The 27,422-nt window shown below is 42.2% G+C and overlaps 1 protein-coding gene across 1 annotated transcript in view; it reads right to left on the reverse strand.

Annotated features, from left to right (window-relative positions):
- Window positions 1–16: 16 nt before the first annotated feature.
- LOC119372156 (protein disulfide-isomerase TMX3) overlaps window positions 17–27,422 on the reverse strand; it is a 41,029-nt gene continuing 13,623 nt past the window's right edge. The window contains exons 8-13 of the mRNA XM_037642619.2: window positions 25,063–25,240; window positions 24,187–24,240; window positions 18,352–18,550; window positions 15,827–15,895; window positions 10,824–10,953; window positions 17–1,538 (exon numbers count right to left, since the gene is read on the reverse strand). Of these exons, the coding sequence (XP_037498547.1) occupies window positions 1,510–1,538; window positions 10,824–10,953; window positions 15,827–15,895; window positions 18,352–18,550; window positions 24,187–24,240; window positions 25,063–25,240 (659 nt within the window). The 3' untranslated portion in view covers window positions 17–1,509. The remainder of the gene's footprint in view (window positions 1,539–10,823; window positions 10,954–15,826; window positions 15,896–18,351; window positions 18,551–24,186; window positions 24,241–25,062; window positions 25,241–27,422) is intronic.

Raw genomic sequence — 27,422 nt, forward strand, 5'->3', positions numbered from 1 at the left:
TATTGCTAAATTCGACGATGTCTTTAATAAGACAAATACACCAAGTTCAGATGGAGACAATGCTGGCATTCATTTCTTTCAGAAAATAAAGAAAAGCAAGCATAAATGTGTAAAAAGGGTGACTGTGTACATTGATGATGGCACAGCGCTCGGGCAGTACAGTGAAACTGTCTTTTATCATTGTCCACAACAAGCTCGTAAGTCGCAATGAGTGCACTAAACATATGCTGACACACTTACATGTTCACAATACTATGTAAAACAAATGTGCACAATAAGTAGGTCTTCAAGGGTCTAAAAAAATTTTACGTCTCTGCTGAATGCATTTGATATGCCAACAAAACAAGGAATTGGCATCTCTCTCAATACTATGTAAAACAAATGTGCACAATAAGTAGGTCTTCAAGGGTCTAAAAAAATTTTACGTCTCTGCTGAATGCATTTGATATGCCAACAAAACAAGGAATTGGCATCTCTCTCAAGCAAAAACATCACAGAAAAAATGTGAACTTTTTAAAAATATATCATACTCCTAAAGCTTGTAGATAATACAATAGACAGACTCCCCCTAAATAACAACAGCACAAGAAGGCTTGGCATAAAACAACCCAGACATTGAAACATTTTTGAAAACAACATAGACAGTGCAGTACTATGTACAAAATACACCAAGTTCATTAGTTTCACTCAAGCAATTCAAAACACAGCTGCATGAGCATCGTCAAGGTACCAATAATATATAGTTGGGTCCCTGAACAGGTACTACAGCTTAGCAAAATACCTTCATCATATTAAACTTCTTTCATTAATGCAAGTTTGAAGCCCGCCACAACCCTTGCCATCCCAAACAGCATCGAAACAGCATCCATAATGTTGCTCACTGCACATACTGCAGCTTTGTAGTTGGCTGCTTGCTCCAATTATATGTAAAGTTGATTTACCTTCAGCTCGCAAAAGGAGTGCAATGTGAGATGTTGACTGGAAGCAGTCTGTTGGTGTTCACTGCTCATTGGTTACTATAATCGGTTACAACTTAAGAAAAAATATAAGCTCCGCCCACAGCCATCGTTGTCCTGCCCCGAGAGAATTTGTATAGATGCCCCATCTAATTGCGTTTGCTCATTTCTTTAACGCCAGGCACTTTTGCGCATTCAAAATAGTTTATCTTACCATACAGAAATATGTTTGTGTCGCTGGTTTTAGGTAGAAAACTTGAACATCCTCACAAATTTTAAGAGAGATTCTGACATCAGTGCTCAGACAAGCGTAATATTTCGGGTAGGAATGACGAACATATTATTCCCAGTGTGCGTAGTATCTACATCAACAGGAAAAAATACCTGTGCTTCAAATGGAAACCACTTAGCCAGACTTTCTTGCACAGGTGAGTAAAAGGCGCGCTGTGGTTCTGTGGGTGGATCTGATTTTTTTTTTGTTAGGATGTAACCGACTATAGGATTTGCACGGCATTGCTTTCCACCCATTATGATTATGGATCAGCTGTGCTTCTCACTCCTTCTTTTCATGACTTGCTTCATCTGCAAGAAGATAAAATTAAATACACAATTAGGAAAATGCATGGTTAAAGCTCAAATACTCCCGCAATTCATGACATCAGAATTTTAAATATTGACAATCAATTGAGAATTCTTAACTGTAGGCTAATGTAATCGCAGAAGCGAAGTCAAGTCAGCCAGTTCTAAACATATAAACATATAACTCCAGCTGCTTGATCAAAACAAAATAAGGCCTGCTATCATATACAACACCAGATGCAGTACAGCACACTTGTTAGTCTCCAGTGGTTCAAGGAGTGACAGCATGTGCTCAGCAGTTTTTGCCCAGCTGTATTAATGTTTTCTTACGGTTAATAATATCAATTAGTCTGTGACTTCAAAATGTGATGCCCATACCTCAACATGGTCACTGTTTGTTTCACAACTGCAATATTTATTAGTCTGATTAGAAACACCCGAAAAACATTATACATACATATATGCATGTTCTCCCACATGTTTTCCCAATGTCCTAGGAGAACTAAATGATTCACCATGTTTAAATCTGCAGAAAAATGAGGGCATCTGAGGAGTCATTAGATGGAATAGACTGATGTGTGTGGGTTAATTCGGGGCTGATAGAAACTATCACTTAATTTTCTCCTCGTTCACAGACAGTGTATAAAACTCACTGAAAATTTGCCTGGTGTTCTGGGAGGTTCTCATGTAGAAACTACTGTGTGATATTAGAATAATAATAATTTTTGGGGTTTTAAATCTCAAAACTACAATATGATTATGAGGGACGCTGTAGTGGACGGCTCAGGAAAATTTTTACCATCTGGTGTTCCTTAACGTGCACCTAAATCTAAAGTACACGGGCCTCTAGCATTTCGCCTTCATTGAAATGTGGCCACCACGGCTGGAATTCGATCCCACGACCTTCGGGTCAGCAGTCTAGCACCATAACCACTAGGCCACCGCGGTGGGATGCGTGATATTAGAAAAATATTATAATTTCTGGGTTAATTAGTGGCTTGGCACATAATTACCAAATATACTTGTTCTCCCTCTCTTTAGAGCAATCAAACAAAATGCCTACATTGCCTGCCCAGCATCCTGAGCACAAAATGTTTCACTGAGATTAAATTTGCATCGGAATGTAGGTCATGTTGGGTTAATGCGAGTAATAATTTTCAGTATCATATAATTAAACGTGATCACAGCAAACATTCTTATTGACAGCACTCACAAACATTCACAGCAAGCGTTCTGTGTCACATGGGAACACATAGTACTAGCAGACTTGGAGGTGGACTGTCCCGAAATGTGTCATACACAATGACACACAAAAGCTTTGCAGCACTAGAACCATGTTTCATGTTCCCGGCTAAGTGGAATGTTTTTGAATTACACAAACGTATGACAAATTTGTGAAGAAAAATTAACTCTCCATACTCCACAGCACACACAGCTTTTTACAAGCTTAATGCTCGTTTACGTTCACCACTAGTACAGTGGCAACTAGTGTGGCCATCCCAGACTATTGGCTGCCTCAGTAAGAGATGCAGTTGCAGCAGTAAACTTGGTATAAAATTCCTTTGCCTAATGATGGTGGCAAAAATTGACACGCTGTACTGGTATGTTTTGAGTGAGCGAATAACCTTGGTAATCAGACGATATACATCCCTCGCCTTGCAACAGATTCACAAGATAAGAAAACATCTGCTGCCAAATGATAGAAAAAATTTTTTTGCACAGTGACAAAAATCAGAATAAATAAAATATTAACTGTAGCAGTAGTGCACTTCTAGGCAAATTTTGAGTATGTACTTGTTACATACCCGCCAAGTTTGGAGAAACGGAATCCGGGATATCTACTCAACGGGGGGGGGGGGTTAGTGCGATACAGCGGGATTTTGCGGTCGCCGCTGATCTGTACAGAGTCCAAACCGTTAACATCACTTACGCATCGTCTGTCTCACGTGCGAGTTAAAGCGCCTAGCGCTAGGGACAAACACGGTTGAAGCAGAGATGAAACGACCTGGCCGTCACCGTCGCGCGAAGGGCACATGTACAGTAGAACACTGTAGGCACATGCGAAAACATCGCTCCGCGTGCGAGGCCTGTCGTCGCTTGCTTAACAGTTATTTCGTCGGGCAAGGGACCATAACGGGCGCCGGTGAGACGGGGACAGTCGCGAGCGGTGGCGAACGCGCTATCTCGACAGACATCGGTAACGGCTATACCCTTTTTAGTGCTGGGCTCTCTTAAAGCAGTAGTGACACAAAATTTTGAAGGCGAGATAACTTGTGGGATAGATTTGTGTGTAGACAAACGCATCATCTACAAAATATTAACGGCTGATATAACCTATAACACATTTAGGATCAATTTTTAAATTGCGTGTAGCGCATCTGTACGTGAAACGTCTCACCTCGCATCATGACATCAAACAACAGCCATTTCCGGGAGATTTTCCTATGACCCGTACAACCGGGAGAAACGTTCAAAATCCGGGAGTCTCCCGGGTAATCCGGGAGACTTGGCAGGTATGTTGTTAAAACAATATTCACAAAGTTTCCACTAAACATTACATTACGATGATGATGTGTCGTGCTCAGTGGCACAAATAGCCAGTTATGGCCAAAAAGCGCCACGTCATGTGGTAGTGAATTTCCAGTGTAGTCTATGCGATGAATGAATGAGTTGCAAATGGAAGATGCAACGTTGCTGTACAAGGGCCTAAAACAGGTTGCTGTGAATTGCGGAAGTTATCCAAGTAATAAAACTGAGAGTGACCAATGATGTGAGCTATGTGCATAAAACCTCCATTACAATGGGATGATAGCCTAAAATCTATGGAAAGCACTAGTGTTAGAGGGGGTCAGGAGATGAGGACTTGTTCTATAAAAAGTTTTTTCACAAAAGCTTCAACTCACTAAGCGAGGCTGCGCTACGGATGACCAGGCCACATTATTTGCAGCTTGTTTACATCTAAAAACTTTAGTACTGTTTTAGAATCAAAAAGCAGTTCATTGCTAAAAAAAAATGCTGAATAAAGACGGATGTGTTCACGGTATGCGAGGTGAAAGTACTTTTTACGTTGAGTTTCTATTTCGGGGCATTGGATGAGAACGTGGAGGACTGTAAGAGTGTCGCCACACCCGTCACATCTCGGGGGACCACTTCCATTAAGGAGATACGAATGTGTTCCATAGGTATGTCCTATCCTTAACCTGCAAAGAAGTACTTCCTTATATCCTGTTGCTTTATCAAATATCCAGTTCCCTATTTTTGGTTTGATTGTGTGTAGCTTATTTGACACTTCACTGTCCCTATTCCTTTGCCAACATTTCCGCAACTCTTGACGCAGAAAAGGCTTCAGGTGCATCTCTCATAATCATATCGTGGTTTTGGGACGTTAAACCCCAGATATTATTATTAAAAGGCTTCAGGTCTGTGGGAGGGATAGCTGTTTTTGTGTATGCGTATTCAAAGCTGTTTATGCGTATTCAACCCAGCATATTATAACGACTTGGCCACCCACATATGCTGAGCATAGCAAGCCATATAATTTATTGCAAACTGGGTTCTTATGTTTTCATAGGCTCACTCGAGCGCAAACAACGCTCAATGAGTCTGTGAACACGACAGAGCCAGCTGCTGACAAAAGTGGGAGCAACAGTTGCAGCTGTAATGTCTGAAGTCTGAATATATTCCATGCAACGCTTGAAACATGCAGAACTGCTTTCATAACATTAATTTGCTCTATACACTTAACCGCCGAGAGGATCGCATGTGCTTTTGCTGTAAATATACTTGTATGTGGACTCAGTGCACCAGACATGGGAAACGATGGTCCAAGTGCTGCGTGAGCAACACCAGCAAGTGATTTAGATGCACCTGTGAAAAATTCTGCACATGAGTACTTGTCCTGCAGCTCAAAGAAGTATGAACATATGTGAGTCTCAGGTGCATTTTTTTTATATTTCTATAAAAGAAATGTCACACTGGATAGTCTGCCACTCCCAAGGCGGTGGAAGCAAAGTGGGGGCCATTAGAACATTATCTAGAAGAGAGACACCCGTTTCCTCTGCCACTGCTTTCAAACGGAGAGACAGTGGACGTCTAGTAGCTGGTCTGTTGCAGAACAGCTCGGCCATAAATAAGTCCTCAATAATTGAGTTACATGGATGATGTACATCTGATTTTATTTTGAAGGCATTAGAAAGGCTTAGATATGTCCTTTGTAAATGTAGAGACCATTCATTACATTCGACGTACAGGCTTTGTACTGGAATAGTCCCGAAGGTGCCTGTAGCGAAACGGATACCCATGTGATGAACAGAGTCTAATATTTTCAGTATACTAGGCGTAGCAGAGTTATAGACTATAGCTTCGTAGTCAAGGCGCGACCGTATGAGACATTTGTACAAGCTCAAAAGGCATCTTCTGTCACTCCCCCGAGATGTGCGGGACAAGAGCTTCAGCAGATTCATTGTCTTAAGGCACTTTGCTCTTAGATATTTCAAAAGTGAAATAAAAGTCAATTTCGAGTCTAAAATGAGCCCCAAGAATTTATGTTGACGGCTCACAGATAGCCTTTCTCCATGGAGATTTATTCCAGGGCTTTGTAGCATGCCTCTCTTGTTTGTGAAGAGGACACACATACTTTTTTGAGGATTTAGTTTGAAACCGTTCTCATATGCCCACTTAGACAGTTTGTTTAAGCCAAGCTGTATTTGTCGCTCGCAGGTACTGAGATTACATGACTTGCAACCTATTTGGATGTCATCCACATATACAGAATAAAATATTGTGCTAGGCATTACACTATGGAGCAAGTTCATTTTCACAATAAATAGAGTGCAGCTGAGTATACTACCCTGTGGTACACCCGCCTCTTGCGTAAATGGACGAGACAGGACGCTACCGACTCTGACACGGAACATTCGGTGAGACAGGTAACTATGAATCACGTTTAGCATGTTGCCTTGGACTCCCATTTCTGCCAGATCGCGGAGAATTCCAAAACGCCAGGTTGTGTCATATGCTTTCTCCATATCTAAAAACACCGATAAGAAGAACTGGCTGTGCACAAAGGCATCATGAATAGTAGTCTCAATGCGAACAAGGTGACCTGTTGTGGATCTGCCTTCCTTGAAACCGCATTGTAATGGGTCTAATAGATTGTTTATTTCAAGAAAATGAAGCAGTCGCCGATTAATCATTTTCTCAAAGAGTTTGCATAGGCAACTTGTCAAAGCTATAGGCCTATAACTACTGGCGGAGGACGGGTGTTTGCCCTCTTTAAGAATAGGAATTATTATTGCTTCTTTCCAGGCAGTCGGAATGTAGCCGGCAGAGAACATAGAGTTAAAAAGCAACAGTAATGTTTTGTGGGTTTCAGGGTGCAAGTGCCAGATCATCGCGTAGACTATTCGGTCCTTTCCAGGAGATGATTTATTACAGCACTTTAGTGCAGCCTGTAGCTCTGCCATGTTGAATGGGCGGTTATAAGGTTCATATTTATTTCCTTTCCGATGGAGAGGCAACCGCTCCACTTTTCGCTGGTACCTCAAGAATGTGTCTGAGTAATGAGATGAACTAGAAATGTATTCAAAATGTGCACCTAGAGAATTAGCCTGATCTTCACAAGTGTCGCCCTGCGTATCTACTAGTGGTAGAGGATGGGTTTCTCGACCTTTTATCCTGTTTACCCTGTTCCAGGCCTTTCTTTCGTGGGTATACGAATTTACCCTGGAGAGATATCTTTGCCAGCTTTCTCTTTTGGCCCATCGGCGTGTTCTTCTACTTTCTATGTTCTTGAAGCTGATCAAGTTTTCGGCTGTTGGAGAGTCGCAAAAAAAGTTCCAAGCCTTGTTTTGTTTTCTGCGAGCTTCCTTACATTCATCATTCTACCAGGGAACGTGTCGTTTTAAAGGTGATCCATTGGTTTCGGGGATGCAGATTGAGGCCATATCAACCATAAACACCATCAAATGTGAAACTGCATCATCACTGGGAAGTGCCGAGATGTCTTCCCAGGTCATGTGAGTGAGTTCTTTATACTGCTTCCAGTCGGCTGACTTGGCTTTCCAATGGGGAACGTGTCGAGGGCACTGATCATCTTTTGTTAACGTTATGGTAATGAGAAAATGGTCACTCCCATATGTGCTTTTAATCACGTTCCACTGTAGATATGGAACGAGTGTACTTGATGCAATGATTAAATCGATAGATGAGGATGTATTGTTTGCCATACTCAGAAAGTAGGCTCCTTTCTATTCAGTAAACATGCACCTGCAGAAAAGAGGAAGTATTCTACTAGACGCCCTCCGGCATCACAACAGCTATCTCCCCACAGCGTGTTGTGAGCATTAAAATCTCCTACAACAATATAAGGTTCGGGTAGTTCACACATTAAACTTTCAAATTCTGTTTTTGACAGAGCCTAGTTCGGGGGGATGCATAGCGATGCAATAGTGATCAGCTTGTTAAAAAGTACTGTGCGGACCGCGACTGACTCTAGGGGCGTTTTAAGTTGCAAATGCCAGCAAGCGACTCCCTTATCTACAATTATTGCCACACTGCCCGACGAAGTGAGGGTGTTATCGCGGCATTTGCGGTAAATGGCATAGTGCCGGAGGAAGTTCGTGTACGAAAAATTAAGGTGAATTTCTTGGATGCACAGCACCCTTGGACTGAACATATACAGGAGTTCCTTAATGTCATCTAGGTTGTGGAATAAGCCTCTAAATTCCACTGCAGTATTTGGGTATCCATTCTGATGTGTTTTATGCTGTACGTCTAAGGAAGGTGGACTAACGAGACCTTTCGCTCACGACACCTTTTCAGGCCCTGTGATGCGGAGTTTTTCCTTCTTAATGCGCTCAAGTGAGCTTCGATGTTCCTTGGGCATCAGACGCCGCAGTAGAGCTAGAGGTATCCATCCCTTCTTCTGATGTGGTGGATAGCGCCCGCTCAGCGGGCACATTTCCGGGTTTTTCGGGCCTAACTGCAGAAGCAGTGGCTCTGGTTCCGGCAGACGTGGGAGTCTGCCAGCCCTCATTAGCAAGGGGCGGAACAGCACTTGCTGCTCCAACCGGGGGCACGGATCGCATGACTGCAGTCACACTATGTGTGGCCGTTGCAGCCGCCGAAAGATGTGGCGCTGCGCCCCAACGTGTCACATCGCTGTAGAAAGGAAAGGACTGGTTGTGCAGAGAAAAATGCTTACGTGCCTCTTGGAAAGACAGGTTGAATTTAACTTTTTGAGTTCTATGATTTGTTTCTCTTTTTTCCACGAGGGGCATGATCGCAAGTAGGCGGGATGGTCTCCTTTAGAGTTGGCACATCGGGTTGCTGAAGTGCAAATGTCAGATAAGCGGTCGGTGGATGCACACTTTGCGCAAGTAGCACACCCTCTGCAGCCCTGTGACCCATGTCCAAATCGTTGGCACTTAATACATCGGCGGGGATTTGGTAAGTACGGTCGGACCCGAAGCTTGCAGTAACCAGTTTCGGTTGACTCGGGTAAATCACTGGTTTCGAAAGTAATAAGTATGTGTTTGGTAGGGATTTGCTTATCGTCTCGCCTTATCATTATTCTTTGAACCTTGACAATGTTCTGCTCTTGCCATCCTTCCAGTAATTCACTTTCACCGAGTTTAAGAAGGTCATCTTCTGAAATGATGCCACGCACTGTATTCAATGACCTGTGTAGGCCCACTGAAACAGAAATACTGCCGAAAAGCCACAAGTTTCGATAGCCTGTCATATTGGGGCTTGTCGCGAACCTCGAGAAGGATATCACCGTTTTCCCATCTTCTTTATTTTATAGCCTGGACCAATCGCTTCCGTGAGAGACTTTGACATGAGGAATGGTGAAATAGTTCGGACTGTTTTCGTTTCGTGCTGGCTGTGTATCACATGGTATTTGGGAAAAGACTGCTTAGGCTGGGCAAAAGTGAATGGTTCATCGGTGCGCCACCTTTTGAAGCGGCAATCAGGAAGTGTGGGAAAAGTGTTTGCCATATAAACATTCGAAATTTGGCAGCGATGGTGGCCACCTACCATCGAGCTGAACAAAGGGACGCTGTAAGGTAGAACATTTGAAGTCGCCAGTCATGCATCGCCGCTATAACCAAATATAACTACCCAAGGTTGAGTAACTAGACAAGGATAACCCTTGCCACCCGAAAGATTGGAATAGGAAGAGAGGAGTAGACAGGAAAGATAAAAACTGAGAGAGAAAGACGAAGATGTAGGGAGAGAGAGAGACAGGAAAAGGCGACTGCCGATTTCCCCTGGGTGGGCTTAAAGGTCCAAACACCTGGCGTAGGCTCAACCCCCAGGATCCCCTTTTCCCCAGATACGGCAAAGCCATGCATGGCGGGGCGTGGGAGGGGTCGAAAGCCCCCATTAACTCGGGTCCGTGGTGTCGCTACACACCTAACGTCTGCTCGCGCAGACGCACCTGCGGGGACATTACGAGTACCGGTTGTCTTCAATACTGCAACTAAAAAGCTTTTACAGCATATTTATTTAGTGATTCTAGCATCTGCCACAGCTGTAAGCTTTGTCAGTGAAGACTGTCATTCCGTATGGGGCTTTAAGTAGGGATACTTTTCATCTTCTACTTTTTATTATCACTCCTGCTGAGCAATAATTCCTATGATGGTAGGAGCATGGCTTTACACAAATGAATGATAAAGGACAAGAAATGCAAATTGAAACATAATCATTGCATAACACAAGTCCTTTGTTTTTAAGTAACCTAAAATATAAATTATCAGAGCATAGTATACATAATTGCTTCCAGAGGTAGAAAATAATGGCCAAAAAATACCATAACAGAATATTGGGCTTATAATTCACTGGATATGCACCCTAAATACTAGCTGCTTCTTGCGCACATTATCAGCATGTTATGGTGATATATGCTCAGCTATATATCATTGCAATGATATATGCTCAGCTATATATCATTGTACCATCTAATTAAATCTTGAAGGTGTGCACAGTGTCGTTCATTGCTTAACACTTAAAATACAGCAAAAATATTTGACAGTCAACATAGCTAATACCTCTAATTACCCTGTAAATGATTCACACCATCAGTTATCACAGTATAATTCAGCTAGGCAAAAAAGAATAATGTAATGCAAGAGATACCACACACAAAGCTACCTTTTTTCAGTAATAACATTTTTTTTAGGCTTGGAAGCCTTATTATCATAATTATTTGTGTACAGGATGCAAAACTGGAGGTAAAATGTAACAGCTACACATAGTGCTGTTACATAAGAAAATGTGACTTGCCTGCTTCATCATCATCATCAGATGCTTCAAGGACATCACAGCAACATGTTGTATAGCAGATAATGCTCAGGAAGCCCAAAGGCAGTCCAAACAGGACAGCAGTTAAAACTGGATTTCCTCGCCACATTCCCTAGCAAATGAAAAATATATTGCGTATTTAAAAAATTGAATATTGCATACAGCTCGGCTTGTTGGTCATCTTAGAATGACAGATAGTTGAGCTAGTTGGTAAGGATTTGTCATAAAAGAACGTAAGGCAGGCAAACACGGACACAAGAGAACAGAACAAGACAACACAACAGCTGGTGTCTGCATTGCCTTTGATCTTTTCTCTTGTGTCCATGTTTGCATGCCCTACCTTCTTTTACGTTATCAGTCATCAAACGCTCCCCATTGAGAAAAAGAGCTCTAGTTCATAAGTTCATTGTAATGTAACTTGTGGCGCGATTTTGCATGCGTTCTTAAAATGGACGGAGGCGGTCCATTACATCCAGCCGCATGCGAACGGCCAATGTGAACCACGACAGACGTCACGGCCCTGCATTGACCAATCGCGTGCGGCTGGATGTAACGGACCGCCTCCGTTCGTTTTAAGAACACATACAAAATCGCGGTATTGAAATGTGGAAGGCTGTTAATGGTGCAACTCAAAGTAGGAAAAAATTGCAGATTTAAGCAGATTCTAGCGAATTAGATTTGTCACTCTAAAAACAGCACATTACGTTGAGGTTAGAGTAGGCTTACAGGAGGAAAAAAAAGGACTCTTTGGGTGGAAAATTTTATTTGGCCACAGCTCTTTAGAGCGTAACGTTCCAAATTTTCAGCAGCTGAACGAAGTAATAAAGAGGTCACAATAGAGCGGACACAAATTTAAAGTGACTGCACTGCACACAACAAGGCTTGGGTCGTGTGTGGCATCAAGTTCTTCACAAGATGACAGCATGTTTACATGCAATTCCTTGTTGATGTGCCCATGAAAACAGCATCAGTAGCTCGAAGATGCATACATTACAATGACGATAACGAGTATAAAGCTTCCAACACAGCTCATACAAACATTGTATTCGTGCATGAAAATGTTGACAAGAGGCAGTAAATGTGGCGCAGAACAATATTAACGGGTTCACCAATAGTGACACAGACTGAAGAGAACAACGTCGAAACCATGCATGGCATCACTTCGAACAAGATCGACAGACGTACAACGCAACACACTAATTTGCACACACATTTACTGAGGCATGATTCTCAGTGGCCAGATTATACCACACGTTTGTCCTGCAGATGTAGAGGAAATCAGTCTTTAGCTTGACCCATCCCACATAGTGGGTGTGAGCAATTTTCACCGAGAAAACTCAACAAGTAATAATGCAAATCAGGTAGACAGAAAGTGCTGCTGTCGCAGAGCATAAGTTAGAGCCAAAGGAATCCCTGAAGTTTGCTGTATTTTTCGTCATGCTTTCAACAACAAATCTTGGTGATGTGAATGCCCACAATGTGAGACTGTATCAACAAAGCTCTACTACAGAATGTGTAAGCTACATACATGACCCTACTACAAACTGGCAGCCATGGCTAATAATAAAACACAATTACAAATACAGAAAGAAGAGAAATTTTAAGGGCTCGTTTTTCTTCATTAGACACGATATTAATGAGAACTAACAGACAGTAATGCCAAGGAAAGTATAGGGGATGTTACTTGTAGTAATTATGATATAAATGTGAAGAAAGTAAAGTGGACGAAAGGATAACTTGCCGCTGGCAGGGACTGAAGCTGCAACCTTCGAATAAGGCGTCCGATGCTCTACCAATTGAGCTACGAATCCCCCCGTCCACTTTATTGGGTGTATCTGTGCATTTAAACCTGGGAGTGTAAGTCAGCGCCAATCGTAGCCACGGCGACGAGTGTGGAACACTCTTTCTGCCTGCTGGTGTCACGTAGCATGTGATCTTATTATGAGCTGGCAGCTGACCAACAATCCCTTGCATACTACCTGAAGCCATCAAGTCAGCCAGAATGAGACCCTCACTATGAATGAACGAAAGAAGCGAAATTTTAAGGGCTCCTTTTTCTTTGTTAGACACAATATTAATGAAAACAAACAGATAGTAATGACAAGAAAAGTATAGGGAATGTTATTTGTAGTAATTATGATATAAATGTGAAGAAAGTAAAGTGGACAAAAAGATAACTTGCCGGCGTCAGGGACCAAACCTACAACCTTCAAATAACGCGTCTGATGCTCTGCCAATTAAGCTACGGTGGCGGTCATCTCGCCATCCACTTCACCGGGTATTTCTGTGCATTTAACCCTTTGTGCGTCAGCGGGACACATACGTCCCACTTTTCCTTCTGCAAAAAAATTTTTCTCCCACATCACCTGTCGCAATTAACGTAACGCTGAGTGGCTGCTATCTTACCTAAGTATATGTAAGCTCGAGAAAAAGTGTTTTACCGTGGTTTCAGAAGGTGGTAGCACTGCCGCAATGCAGTTGAAATTGGTTCCATTTTTTACGGAATCTTCTGAATTTTCCTCTTGTTCAGATAAAAAAAGACCTGTCATTCAAAATGCCAGGTAATTTTCTCTTTTTCTGGTTTTCTAGAGAGGCAATTTCAGCTCCCAGTAATCATGTCTTTTTGTAGACTTGTGCAGTAACTTGACTGATAAATACATCGAAACACAGTCCTCTGCAAAACTGCCATGCTCTTCATCGGCCATTTTGACAGCGGAAAAAGGGACAACAAAATCGACAATAATTGGTTTGTGTATACGGTGAAGCAAGCTTTAAAGGAACAGACCACAGCCCTATGAAGGCTTGTAAGGTAAATGTTCAGGTGCTCTTCTGCTGCTGGAAATGAGGTGCGCACAACGTTCCTCTGCACAACTCGAGAAGTGCTCCTCTGCGCCACTTGTCTTGGCCGTTTCCTCACAAATACCCGGTGATGTGATCGCATGGTGGTACCTTCGTCAGTCAGTGGGACATAAGTGTCCCACTTTTTTCCAGCAAAGTACTGGCTTGATATCGGTGAAATTTGTTTTATGCTCTTTCTTCGTGCTTTATATGTATATACCACAGCCAGTTTTTATTACATTGTGCCAAAAATATAGCCGAACCTACAAAGGATTAAACCTAGCTGGGAGTGTTAGTCAGCACCAATCGTAGCCATCGCAGCGAGTGTGGAACACTTTTTCTGCCTGGTGGCATCATGTAGCACGTGACCTTTTTACGAGCTCGCAGCTGACCAATAATCCTGAAGCTGACCAATACTGTCAGAAGGCATCAAGTCAGCCAGAATGAGACCCTCGCTATGAATGAACGAAAGAAGGCAAATTTTAAGGGCTCGTTTCTCTTTGTTAGACACAATATATTAATAAGAACTGACAGACAATAATGCCACGGAAAGTATAGGGGATGTTATTTGTATGTATACAATGCTTGAATGGATTCACGGATACAATGTTCGTATGAGCTGTGTTTGAAGCTTGAGACTTGTTGTCATCATTGTAATGTATGCCTCTTTGAACCGTTGATGCTGTTTTCATGGGCATATCAACAAGGAATTGCATTGGTCAGCTGCCAGCTCATAAACACATCACGTGCTACGTGACACCAGCAGGCAGAAAAAAGAGTGTTCCACATTAGTCGCCATGGCTACGATCGACGCTGACTTACACTCCCAGGTTTAATTGCAAAGATACACCCAATGAAGTGGACGGGGGGATTCGTAGCTCAATTGGTAGAGCATCAGACGCATTATTCGAAGGTTGCAGGTTCGGTCCCTGCCGGCGGCAAGTTATCTTTTCGTCCGCTTTACTTTCTTCACATTTATATCATAATTACTACATATAAGATTCCCTATACTTTCCGTGACATTATTGTCTGTTGGTTCTCATTAATTATGAATAACCGTGATAAAGGAGAAAAGCTACTTTTGTGTGTTCTGGTAACACTCAGTTTGCAAAGTTGAGTATTTTATAGCACTGCTCACAATATGCTGCAAGCATATGATATACGGCAACGTGAAAATATGACAAATAGCAAAACATCATAATATGAACCTACCGGGAATGCAACATAACTACACACTACTAAATGGTAGTAGTATGTGTGCAGTAACCACCAAGCACAAACCTGCGTTTCCTGACATGCGCCGCTACTACCAAGGAAATAAATGCAATGCCATAAATAAATAAGTAAATGCTGTGTAAAAAACCCACCGTGAGGCTTTTTCTTTCTTTTTACCAAAGAACAGAAAAAATTCCAGCTCTCTCATATGACTGTGCAATGCCATACTAGGAGCACTTCTAATGACAGAGACCCCAGTCACAGCAGCTGACATGGCAGCAGAGTGAATGGACTCATCTAGCTTTCCTCAAAACGTATGTGCATGTTCCTACAGTATTCTGTACAAACATGCACACGCACGTCGAGGAAAGACGTCACACTCGATGTCCCATACAAAAATGGCGGCAGTGTACGCCACCAAGTTTTTGTTACCTATCAAAAATGCACAGTACCGCTTACAACAGCGCTACACCACACACACTGTTGAGCAGATAGTTGAAGATGCTTATCGCGATAGGCTTGTCAGCAGTAAGAATTGGGGTGCTATTATCGGTGACCAAAATTGCGCCTTCGTGCATTTCTGATAGTTATCCATATAGGCATTGCTGCACTGGCAACAAAGACTGAATTATATTAGTCGACCAATTTCTGAACTCACTGAAAAGGTAGAAAATCTTTTGCAGCACACTGCAACATCAGACATATACTAGCATGTTGAGGGGTGCAGTAATCTTTATGTAACAAAAAGTGATTGCGGTATGCCCTAAATAGGCATACTAGAAACCACTGCATCTAAAACAGTCAGAAAATAGGTACATTAGGTTCTATCGAGACTCAGTGAGGAATGCATCATAACTACATTTTAATCTTTAGTAAGCTTAAAATAGGTACATATTAATCACGTCTTACTGTAGTACTAAGGTCATACTCACTGCTAATGCAGTCTTGGCTTCAAAGTATGCACGGTACAGCCGATAAGGAAAGCTGTCTCCACCGTATGGCTGTCAAGGAAAAGGAGAGAGACAAAACAAAATCAACCTCAACTGTGTACATGCGTCAAACATATGCATATGCACACTGCTGTATTTGTATGCAGCACAGGCAATCACACCTTATGTCTGCAAGTGAAGGAGCCTGCAGAGGCTTCACTGAATGACTCACAAAAGGATGGGTTGCAATTTTCATTTACTTCATTGTCCAACTGCATAGTTTGTATATATATTTCGTACAGTTGAATCTCCATATTTCTACTTTGACTGAACCAACATAAACGATCAAATTATATATACACAATAAACATGGGCAGATATTCGCCCCACACACATCTACTCCATTTGAAGAAACTTGACCTACTCTAGCGTGCTACCAGTTACCTATTAAGCTTTCAAAGTACAAAGAAACAATGGTCACTCAAATCAAACCATGCACTCGCATTTTATATACTGTATAAGAAAAAAGAAAGTAGTATGCTTCCAGTTCTCGCTATTTTAAAACTATAAAACCTGAAGGTGCAACAATGCCCACCCTCATGCCGAGAACACAAGATTATAAACGCACCTTCATCACTGAACGAGTGTGGCTTGCCATGCAAGACTCTGACCCACCAAAAATATATCATGCAGTTTTGTTGTTGCCAGCATAGGACATAAAGTAACACGTTTTTGAAAGAACGTTCATAATGAAAGCAGCAGGTCATCCTTGCCAATCTACATGAGAACTAGGTTTGTTTCCATCTTATGGTGAATGTATCCATTACTGTAGACAACTGTTAGTTTGACTCGGGTTTATTCGACGTTTCGGTTAATTCGATCAGGGCGAAATGTCCCAAGCTGCACCTATGCATTTTACAGTAACAAACTTTCATTATTTAAATGCTGAAATAGGCAGAATAATTTAAACTCAGCTGGTCATCTCACATGTGCCTGTACCTAGTGGTGACCAAAGTAATGGTTCCAATAGCAGCAGCATCCCATCTCACAGTGCTTAAGGTACAGTGAATGCAACAGACACACGTCACCTCCTGTTGAAATAGCCTATTTTTGACCTGCCTCGGGAAGATTTCAACATGAAAATGGTAAATCACAATAACTTGTAATACTAGATTCTAAAGTGAACTTTTTTCTCTTCCGAAAAACACTGCCCGAAAATTACTCATGCACTGCAATCTGATACAGAACCAAAACTGCATAAGCAACAAGCTATAGTCAGAGTCAGCACGGTAAGCAAATTTACTTGTGTATATACTATAGCTGCAACAAGTCAAGTCATGTGATCTTGGCATTCTGGAGATTGCACGCATCGCAAGACAGATTAGCTAAGTGGTTAGTCCAGTGTGGGCTAAGATCCCATTTGCAATTGTTGGTGAGTTGTATGATAAATGCAGGACATCAAACATGCTATCAACCACATGGAGCACGACATTCTTTGTACTTTAGAGCAATACAGTTCTGCATAAAAGTGATGATGGCAGCTCTTAAAGAGTCCCTGAAACAGTTTCTTGAAGTTGTGTAAGTTGTTAAGCCACAACTAGAGTAAATCATTTGCACCCTAATTTGAACAAAGCACCTTGCATCAAGGGAGCTACAAGCAATTAAAGGCTACCTTCCCCCCCAAGCCATGCTTTTTTTCCAGAACTTCTTTGCCGAGCGGTCAGGGCAAATTTGCCTTTCGTGATAATTTGCCAGCATGCCACAGATTGCACAGGACATGCTCGATGTTTGTCTGGTTGATCTATGTGCCACCAGAAGCCATTACAGATCCAGTTGCTTACATTTTCTCCTCCAGTATAAACGCTATGAAACCAATTAGATCAGTCACATGTACTGGCTAGCCAGAGGGAGGGCGGGATGGGGAGGGAGGGGGAGGGTTGACTCCTCTCTGTCACAACTGCAGCAGAACAAAACAGTAATCCGTTGCTTGGCCGCCTTGGCACATGAGACTGTTTTAGACTTGCACTAAAGAGTATGGCATAAGGCCCCGCTATAATCATCAACTCAATGTCAAGCCACCGAGACGTGGCAGAGTTTCCCAGCTCCTCATCTCTCAATGAAGGTGGCAAACCAAACATGCTCTGACATCATAATACAAAGAATGAACAACTTGAAGCATGAAAGGTTTTGGCCACAGCATACTGCAGCACCGTAACAGCAAAAATGGTGGCGATTCATACAAGGAACAGTTGACGTGCCTATGGAGTGAAACGAAACGTAATTGCACAGGGTGCCAACATACCGCTACAAGCCACAGGATTTAAAGTATTTGTTTTAAAATGATTAACCTTTGTAATTATTCGAATGTAATGCGAAGGTTGACTTTAAGCAGCAAAAATCATAAAGAAGTCTAAATTACAATAGAATAATTAAAGTGCTGTGCAGGCCAAAATTTTTATTAATTTTCTTGGGAAAAAAGGTGTGTGTTTAGCTGGGGATGTCACAAGACACGTGCAAGGCAGACATACCACAGCAGAGCCATCCATGATGGTATTGAGCAGCTCCAGCACTGCCTGTGGTGAGGGGGGCTGTTCACGCGAATGGCCCTCAGGCAAGTAGTACTGGTATGTCTCAGGCTGAATCACTAGAAGACTAGGGACTGGCAGGTTCATCATGGCCACAGAGTTCGCAATCTCAGGTGTCCCCACCCAGCCAAACACAAAGTGTCTGTGAAACCAACATACACAGTTAAACTATTAGCTACAGCCCTGAGTAAGCACATACACATAGCAAGAAAACTCAATTACACCAAACGTGTATAAAAAAACCCAGCTCTTGCTTCCCCACAGAAAGGTAGCAAATGTGCCAGTGATGTAAACGCATGCAAAACTCTTGTCCCTCAGTAATTATTAACGCATCCGTAAAGCACATTTTAGCTCAAATTTTAAACACAATCTGCCATAGGTCAGCAAACTCACTCATGAGTTCACTCACTCGGACTCAGACTCAGATCGGGCCGTAAGTCTGAGTGAGTCCAGGTAATATTTTGGTGAGCTTGAGTCTGAGTGAATCCGGCTGAGGAAAACTTTAGCGAGTCTGAGTCTGAGTGAGTCCGGCTGAGGAAAACTTTAGCGAGTCTGAGTCTGAGTGAGTCCGGTTAAGGAAAATATTGGTCAGTCTGAGTCCGAGTAAGCCCTTTGAGCAAAATATATTTCTTGAGTGAGTCTGAGTGAGCTCCACCTCTTATTGCCAACCTGTGCAATCTGCATGTCCTGCTATTTCAGCAAGTTCTGTACAGTGTTGTACCATACATGCTTGTGTAATGGCTGCAGGTTTTTTTTCCATGTTTTGGGGTGGAAATCATGGGTGCGGCTTATACACTGACAAAAAGACACACGTACACCCGTGAGTAATAGTACACGGACCATGGGAGCGCATGCCGAAATTGCCATCTGCGCTGTCTAGTGGCGAGCCATCTGCTAACGAGAGCACTGCTCTGGCTGCAAATTCACCAGAGCAATGCTCTCGACAGTAGACCGTTCGCCACTAGATGGCACAGACGGCACTTTCAGCGCACACTCCCATGGTCCGTATACATTTGATCACGGGTATATGCATTTTCAGCGTTACTTGCTTTTAATGAAGTGCAATACTCGCTTGTACTGGGAGATGCGAAAAATAACCTATGTCACTTTCACGTGGTTGCAAGGATATTATGCCTCGCCCTCGTCTTCCTCCTCTTCCTCTTTACTTGCAGCACCTTCAAACTCGCCTCTGTCCCAGATGAGGTCGTTCTCCGTTCCATGGAATTCGTTCAAGATTCCCGTGACCTTGAAGCTTTTCCCCACCGTCTTGAAGGAAACCCCACCCGACGCTTCAAAAATCCAGTGGTACACATCCGCAAGAGATGATCTTTAAGCCGTCCAGTCGGTGTTGTTTGGTGGACGGCAGCGCCTCGGAGGCAGCCGCTAAATCCCCAAGCTTGTGCTTTTGCTACCCAGAGGCGCCAAAGCTCGGCACTGCTAGTTCACTGTAGCACCGCTGCCTTGTTTTGCCCCCGGAAAAAAAAAAAAGAAAAGACTTCCGACATTCTAGCACCGCACAACAGATAACACTGCTAACCTTCACACAATTATGGGTGTGGCTAATACACGGGTAATTTTGAAGTATATATTTTTTAGGGGATTCTTTGAGAGTTCTGGGAACGGCTATTACATAGTTGCGGCCATTACACGAGTACATACGGTATGTGTTACCAAAAAAAAGTAACTAAATACGTTACTCGTTACGCTGGCTAAAAAGGAATGCATTACCGCCCTATGTTACCCAGAAAAAAAGGTACCACGTTGCCGTTACCGAAAAAAGTAACCCTCGTTACTTCTGCCGTTAGACCATGATCAGAAATTTTAATCGGTGCACCCTTGCTGCAGGAACCAGAATAACAATATAATAAACCTCACTTTAATATTTCACATAAAAACCCTAACTAAAGCAACGATTTTAGCTGAATTCCTGATATAACTAGAAAACTCTGCACAAGTGTACAGGACTTCAGCAATATTATAGTGGCGTGATGTTTACTGTTGAGTTCCATCTGATGGCTTAAACTTTGTGGGGCCACCTTTCCTCAAAGTGGCATTAAACAGAAAATGAGATTTCATCATCAACGCTCTCCGGAAAGAAAACAACACTGACGTCTCAACAAATTTATAGCAATTCTGATGGCATGCTTCTACTAGCGCACAAAACATACACACAGGTCTTCTGGAATAAAAAAACTGACAGGGTCCCGTCATATATGGTGACGTCATCAATGATGACGATTTTTTGCATCACTCATTCATGCTTCCCTGATGCCGTGGTACGCCGACAGTCAATTTTCGCGTTTGATAAGGCATCTAAGGCTCTCGCCTTAAAAATCCTTAAATTCCATAGTCCAGGAAAAATATATTTGCAGCATTATTGCCCCTTTAACCGATATAATTGCGCGAAAATTGCGACTGTTTTTAAGCGAAGCCGTTCAAGGTCAGCGTCGCTGGCTCAGGAATTTAACAACCAGAAACATATACCGGCAATTAGGAGCAGATAGAAGCACGTTATTTTGAAAACAGAACTGATAAACAGCACTGTAGTATTGCAGGGAGAAATTGCTGGCAACTACAACTTGAATAATTTAAGCAACAGTTCTATTTCAAAGCTGTTGTCGGACAGCTTGTCCCGCTTCTTATTGAATACGTCCGCACCTACGGTAAATAGGTAGGTGGTCGACGGACACGTTAGATGATACTCCTGTTGTCAACGCCTGGCAGGCCGATCGCGGTCGGCCGCTACGACAAAAGGATAGCTCTGGGAATGTGGCACATACAAGATGAAGGAGTTCTGTGTAAGACTCCCGGCATAATTGGAATAAAAAGTAATGAGTAACGTGCCACCTCGCATTAGTTACGTCACCCGTTACAGTTACAAAATGGTAACGAGTACGTTACTAAATTACCAAAAAAAAGTAACGTGTTACCGGTAACGGCATTACTTGTAATGCGTTACCACCAACACTGGTTCTGTATGACCCTTTTAATATGGTGTCACATTTAATACGCTTCTCATTCGTACTCTCACAGAACCACAAAATGCTTCAGCTTAATACCAATAAGCAGTTGTAAAGGGCCTTCCTCGGCACCTTTGGCCCTTGCAAACTGTCACACATGAACACTAGGCTTGTGTGAATAGTAGATTTTAGGTTCGAAACGAATAGTGATTTGGTTGAATAATTTTGAAACAAATTCGAACAGTATATATCACATATTATAAAGAAGAATGAGCATATTTGTCATGGCCCAACTAACTTGCACAATATATTTTAAAATTGAAACAAAGCATGCGCAAATGTCATTCTTTTTGGCTCAAAGGGAAGTGGAAGCAACTTTGAATAGTAGCAGGATTTGACTTTCAGTAGAATGCGAGTGACAACCTGTAAAATATCCAAAGGTTTCACAGCGCATACAACGAGGACGAGCAAAGAAGAGACACACACAGCGCTGTGTGTGTCTCTTCTTTGCTCGTCCTCGTTGTATGCGCTGTGAAACCTTTGGATTATGCTGTACCAACTAGCCCAACGCTCAACCTTAGTAAACTGTAAAATATGTTACGTTTTAAAATTTATTATACTTAGAGCATATAAGCCAGTATAACAAGCTTTTTAAACTTCAAAAAAATGATGAATCAATGTGAAGGTAATATGTTCAATTAACCTTGAAGTGGGGCTTCAAGACAGTGTGGATTTCTCCTGGATAGGTGTATTCACGGTATAGCACCCCTCCACTGCAGTGAAACCACCTTTACAAAGGGTTTCATGCTATTTATACATGTCTATTGGTTCATTTCGAATACTTCGAAATTTTGGATATTCGTGTCGAAGCGAATTAGAATACTATAATATTCTTTCAAATATTCTAAGTGCTCAAATATTCGCACAAGTCTAGAAAACACTTATGCACTAACTGTCCCTCTAAGCATGTAGCAGCATACTCACTGTAGCAGCTTACATATCAGAGCATGCAAACACCTCAGAGTGTAAGAAACTCATAAAGTCATAAAGGTGTTAAACACAACTGAAGCTTCGCATAGTAAAAGTTGGCCCAATATTATTCAGCTGGCAAGAGGCATCTGCAAACTAGGAAGACTGCAACGATTGCATTTTGAAAAGTATTAAAAGCAGTACATTAAAAGGAAGCATTGTTCCAATACATCTGGCCCAAGATCTTGACTTTACTGTTTTCTTGGCAAATACTGAACAGCAGCAATGCACCCTCAACTTACCAAAGACTGCTTTCAATATAGCATTTACTATGAAGTTCCCTAACACCCAAACTAACTTCTGTTGTTCTGAACTTGCTTTTTGCGCAAAAATTACTCATTCACTGAGTCTGAGGGAGGTAAAGGCTATAAACTGATTAACAATTTCCAAAGTGGCTCACAACATTACAAGTCAAGCAGTGCTGGTTTTGATTAATTTCAATTGAAAACGGTAATGTGACCTTAGTTAATAAGCTCCAAGTATACTGTCAATTGATACAAATTGTGTAGCATAGCTACTAACCCAGGAAAAGGCAGGAAGCAGCAGTTATTATCGCAAGGTGCAATGAAATAAGTTGACAAGCACAGTCTGGTTATAATCAATTTCAATGCTCATTATGTCAGAGACTATTGGAGATGCTATAGTGCAGAAGCTATAATCTGCTTCTTCCCTTTGACAAAGAATCTAAAAAAAGAGGGTGCACATGTTTGTGATTAAAGGGACACTAAAGGCAAATAACAATTTATGTCAGAGTGAAAGCTCAATGTATGACAACTTCTAAAACGGCAATATTATCAACAGTAGTGCCCTACTTACCGAGAAATTAAGCTAAATGTATCACATGATGAGCGCCACGAGTGGGACATTTTCGAAGTGATCCCGATGACGTATGAGAGTCTGCCTACAATAAATCATTAGTAATCAAACTAGCAGCAATAAAAAAAAGAACCTTCCGTGCATCAAAAGAGGTAATAAAATGCTGTTTGTTTGTTTCCGTTTGATTCATGGAAAAAGGAACCTCTGTGGCGTTGCCATAGGGAACAGCGCGCGTGGTTCAAAGGTTCTGTTTTCGCCGAACTGCGCTTTGCCCGGCGCCCTGCTTCGCTCACGCGGTCGCGTCTCAGTGGTAGTTTCGGGATCGCGTACTGCCGTGTGTGTTTTGCGCGCTCGTAAAAGTCGCTCTGACAGAAAGTTCAACAAAATGTCGCATGCAACGACGCCGGCACTACGAGCACTCAGCAGCATACCGCGTTCATCGGGGCTCAAGTCGCTGAACTTTAGCCCAGCATCGTGAGCTAATGTCTCGTTGTCAAGTTCTCTGTCCACATCTATTGCAGCGATTACGGCAAGCTTCGATGGCTTCGATGGCCGTTGTTGCTGCTGTGGGTCCCGCTACTTTCGCTCTGCTGCTACTAGTGTCGGCGGCCGCGCATTAAAGGCGGGCAACGTTGGGCACGACAGCAGTGACGTAGGAAAGTTGGATTTCAGGCGGGTGATTTGAAGTGCGCTAACGCGATGCGGACCACTAAAACGTGATTTTATTTCAAAATAAGCACTTCCTTGGCATAAAAGTAGCACTACGAGGTCTCTGGACCGCTATTTCAACAATCAACGTCGACTTAATATTTGCCTTTAGTGTCCCTTTAATGGGGTGCTAGGTACAACCACTAAAATGCACATAATGCACCAATGATCTAGCAGGTCCATTAGTATGAATGGCGCTTTTCTACCTCAACCCCCATGCACCATATATATTAAAACACTTTTATTCTGTTCTTTCAGAACTTACTCATGGAATAACTCCCTTGTATTCAAAGCAATTGCTTCAAGCATGTCTTTGAATCTGAAAAAATATAAATAAATAAATCCCAACATATAAAAAGATATTACATCATATTTATGTAAAGAACAATCTTTACTTGCAGCAATGACATTAGTTACATAAACCACAAAATATAATTAATATAATGCACCTGGCTGCAAAATAGCTGGGAGGAATTGCCCAACCTTATCTTCATAATACTTAACAAAAACTGCTACTTTCACATTCACAGCACTTTATCATGCATTTTACTTGTACTTGCCTAAATTATTTCTCCCGTTACTAATCTGCAGCAGTCACAACCAGAACATATGACACCAAAGAGCAGATGTGCAACGACGAATTGTGTTTATTTTCTGCTATACATACAAATTGAACTAATTCATCTTAGAAGGTGTACTGAGAATGATTTATGGAATTCATTGGCACAGGGCTGTTCTTAGAGATTAAATCAGGCACTAAACACCAAGGAATGACACAAAAGAAGCAAACTATTTACAAGATATCCTGATCGAGGTCTTGCATAAGAAAGTTAGCAATCAACATTAGGATTTTAAAAATTCCAGTTTATTAACCAAGAATGCTTTGTTTTAAAGCATAGCTATCACAGAGATTGTAAATGTACCATGTCTAGTGTGCCAAAATAAAAGTTGCTAGCATTGACTGAAGGTCACTAAAGTACATATGAAAGTGGTATCAGAGAAGCATGCCTGAAGCAACTAAAAACTACAAGACTGACAGTAGCAAAAAACACATGCCACCTTCCAATCTTGACAGTAATTGTAGTAAAACTTTCATCTACCGCTCACAGAAGTCAAAATGAGGAAAAAAGTAAAAGCTTACTCTTGCATACGCATGGTAACTTTTCCAATCTGGTTCTCCTCCAAAACTGCCATCACTATCTTTTTCCCCGTCTTTAGTATTTGGTGGAAATTGCCGTAAGTTATTTTCTGGAATGTTGGAAATCTTTCTCTATTCATCCAGTCGAGAAATGTCATGTTTTGTTCTAAAGCGTTGTTTTCTGAAAAGAAATACATAAAACATTTTTGTTAATATTGCAAGTCATTTACGCGGAATAAAGAAGAGGCAATAATCAATCTAGGAACTCAAATAACTTCATTTTAATAAAAGAAAATAAAACATTTTCTAACAAAAGCTACTCGTGCAGTACCCATTCCAGATGGGTATGCGGGTGTTGACGCTGAGTATGAGCGGTTTCGGGCAATACGACGTCGATCTGAAAGAAGATATCGCAGGTCGGAAAATTTAGAAGATTTCAAGGTTGCACAGAAAGTACATTCTGCAATGCAGAACCAACTGCAGAAGCTTTCAACCAAAAGGTGGCAAGATTTATGTGCCTCACTTTCTCCATTTACCTCGGCGCCTCAACTGTGGAACATGGTACGCGCCCTCCGACAGCCAGTAGTCCACTCGAGACCACTACAGGCTCTAGCGCTATCTCGAGGAGTTAGCGAACGTGTGATTGCCGAAGAATTTTGCGATCTTATACTGAGAAATGGAGAGGCCGTCCAAACTAGCGAATATAAATCCTCAGCAGAATCAGCTTCGGCGGTTGTCAAGAAGTCCTCTGCGGTCAGTTCATCAGATCTGGATGACAGCTTCACACCAGAGGAGCTCCAATATGTGCTGTCTTCTGTAAAACGAACAAGTTCCCCAGGACCAGATGGAGTTACATACGCTGCACTGGCTAATTTGTGCGAGAAAGGAAAATTACACCTGTTGGACATTTACAATAAAAGTTGGCAAGAAGAAAAGGTTCCGGAAAGTTGGAAGATATCGAAAGTAGTACCGTTGCTAAAGCCAGGGAAGAGCCCTATGCAGTTGGATTCGTTTAGGCCGGTTAGTTTGACAAGTTGTATTTCGAAAGTGATGGAGAAAATGATCAATGAACGAATTTTATGGTGGCAAGACATGAAGAAACTACTACCAGAAAGCATAGCCGGTTTCAGAAGAGGTAGATGCACAATGGACTGCATTTTGGACTTGGTCACAGATGTGGAAAACCAACGTACGGAAGGAAACATCACTGTCGCTGTATTCCTTGATGTCCAACGAGCATACGACACAGTGAGTCACGTTCACGTTCTGGAAGGCCTGGCCCTGCAGGGATTCAAGGGCAAGATACTGCGTTGGATCGCTGACTTCCTGAGGCACCGGCAAATTTTTGTAGTTACACAGGAGGGGCCAACGTCAGAACATGTCGTCAACCAAGGAGTGCCACAGGGCAGCGTGCTAAGCCCTACTCTCTTCAATGCAGTCATGGCGCAGCTCCCGTATAATCTTCCACCTAACATCAGATGTTCAGTATATGCTGATGATATAAGTATATGGACGTCTGGTCCATCGTTTTTGGATGTCCAACAAACTTTACAAGAAGGATTGGATTATGTAGACCGTTTTCTAAGAAAAAGAGGTATGGCACTGAGTCTGGCTAAAACAGCCATACTACCGTTTACATTGAAAAGACCTGGAGATTTCCAGATTATTTTGAAAAACCAGCCTATCCAAATGGTACAAACTCATAGATTCTTGGGAGTGATTTTAGACCGGAGACTAACATGGTCGCCTCATGTCCAGTCCCTTGAACAAAAAGTGAATCAGGCCATTCGAATCCTCCGGCATCTCTGCGGGGCAAAATGGGGCGGTACTACAGAGTCGTTATTAGCCCTACATGTTGCGTGGATACGCCCCATCGTAAGTTACTCACTGCCGCTGCTGCACGGACTTCCAGCCTCCACCGAAAGGAGACTCCACTTGTTATTGGCAAGGAGCTTGAGGGTATGTCTGGGGCTGCCACGGTCAACTTCCAGTGCTTTAGTGTATGCAGAGGCTCGACAACCACCTTTGGCAGTACTCCGAGCTAAAGAAACATGTCGAAATTTATTTAGAATTTTCACGCAACATGAAAGTCATCCTTTATCTGGTGCACTAACACAAAGGACGGCAACGAGACTACAGGATAGTGTATCATCATTTCAAGCAGTAGTACCAGGATTTAAACGATGGAAACCTTCAAAACCACCTTGGACGCTGCCGCCTCTTAACGTTATCTATGAAATAGATGGCATACGGAAGAAAGCAGACATGGCGCCTCTAGTAGCCGCACAGACGGTACTTCATCATTTTCATATAACGCATAATGACAAAACGAAGATATATACAGATGGATCATGCACTGAAGA

The sequence above is a fragment of the Rhipicephalus sanguineus genome, chromosome 1 (assembly GCF_013339695.2).
Source record: "Rhipicephalus sanguineus isolate Rsan-2018 chromosome 1, BIME_Rsan_1.4, whole genome shotgun sequence".
In the NCBI taxonomy this organism is placed as follows: domain Eukaryota; kingdom Metazoa; phylum Arthropoda; class Arachnida; order Ixodida; family Ixodidae; genus Rhipicephalus; species Rhipicephalus sanguineus.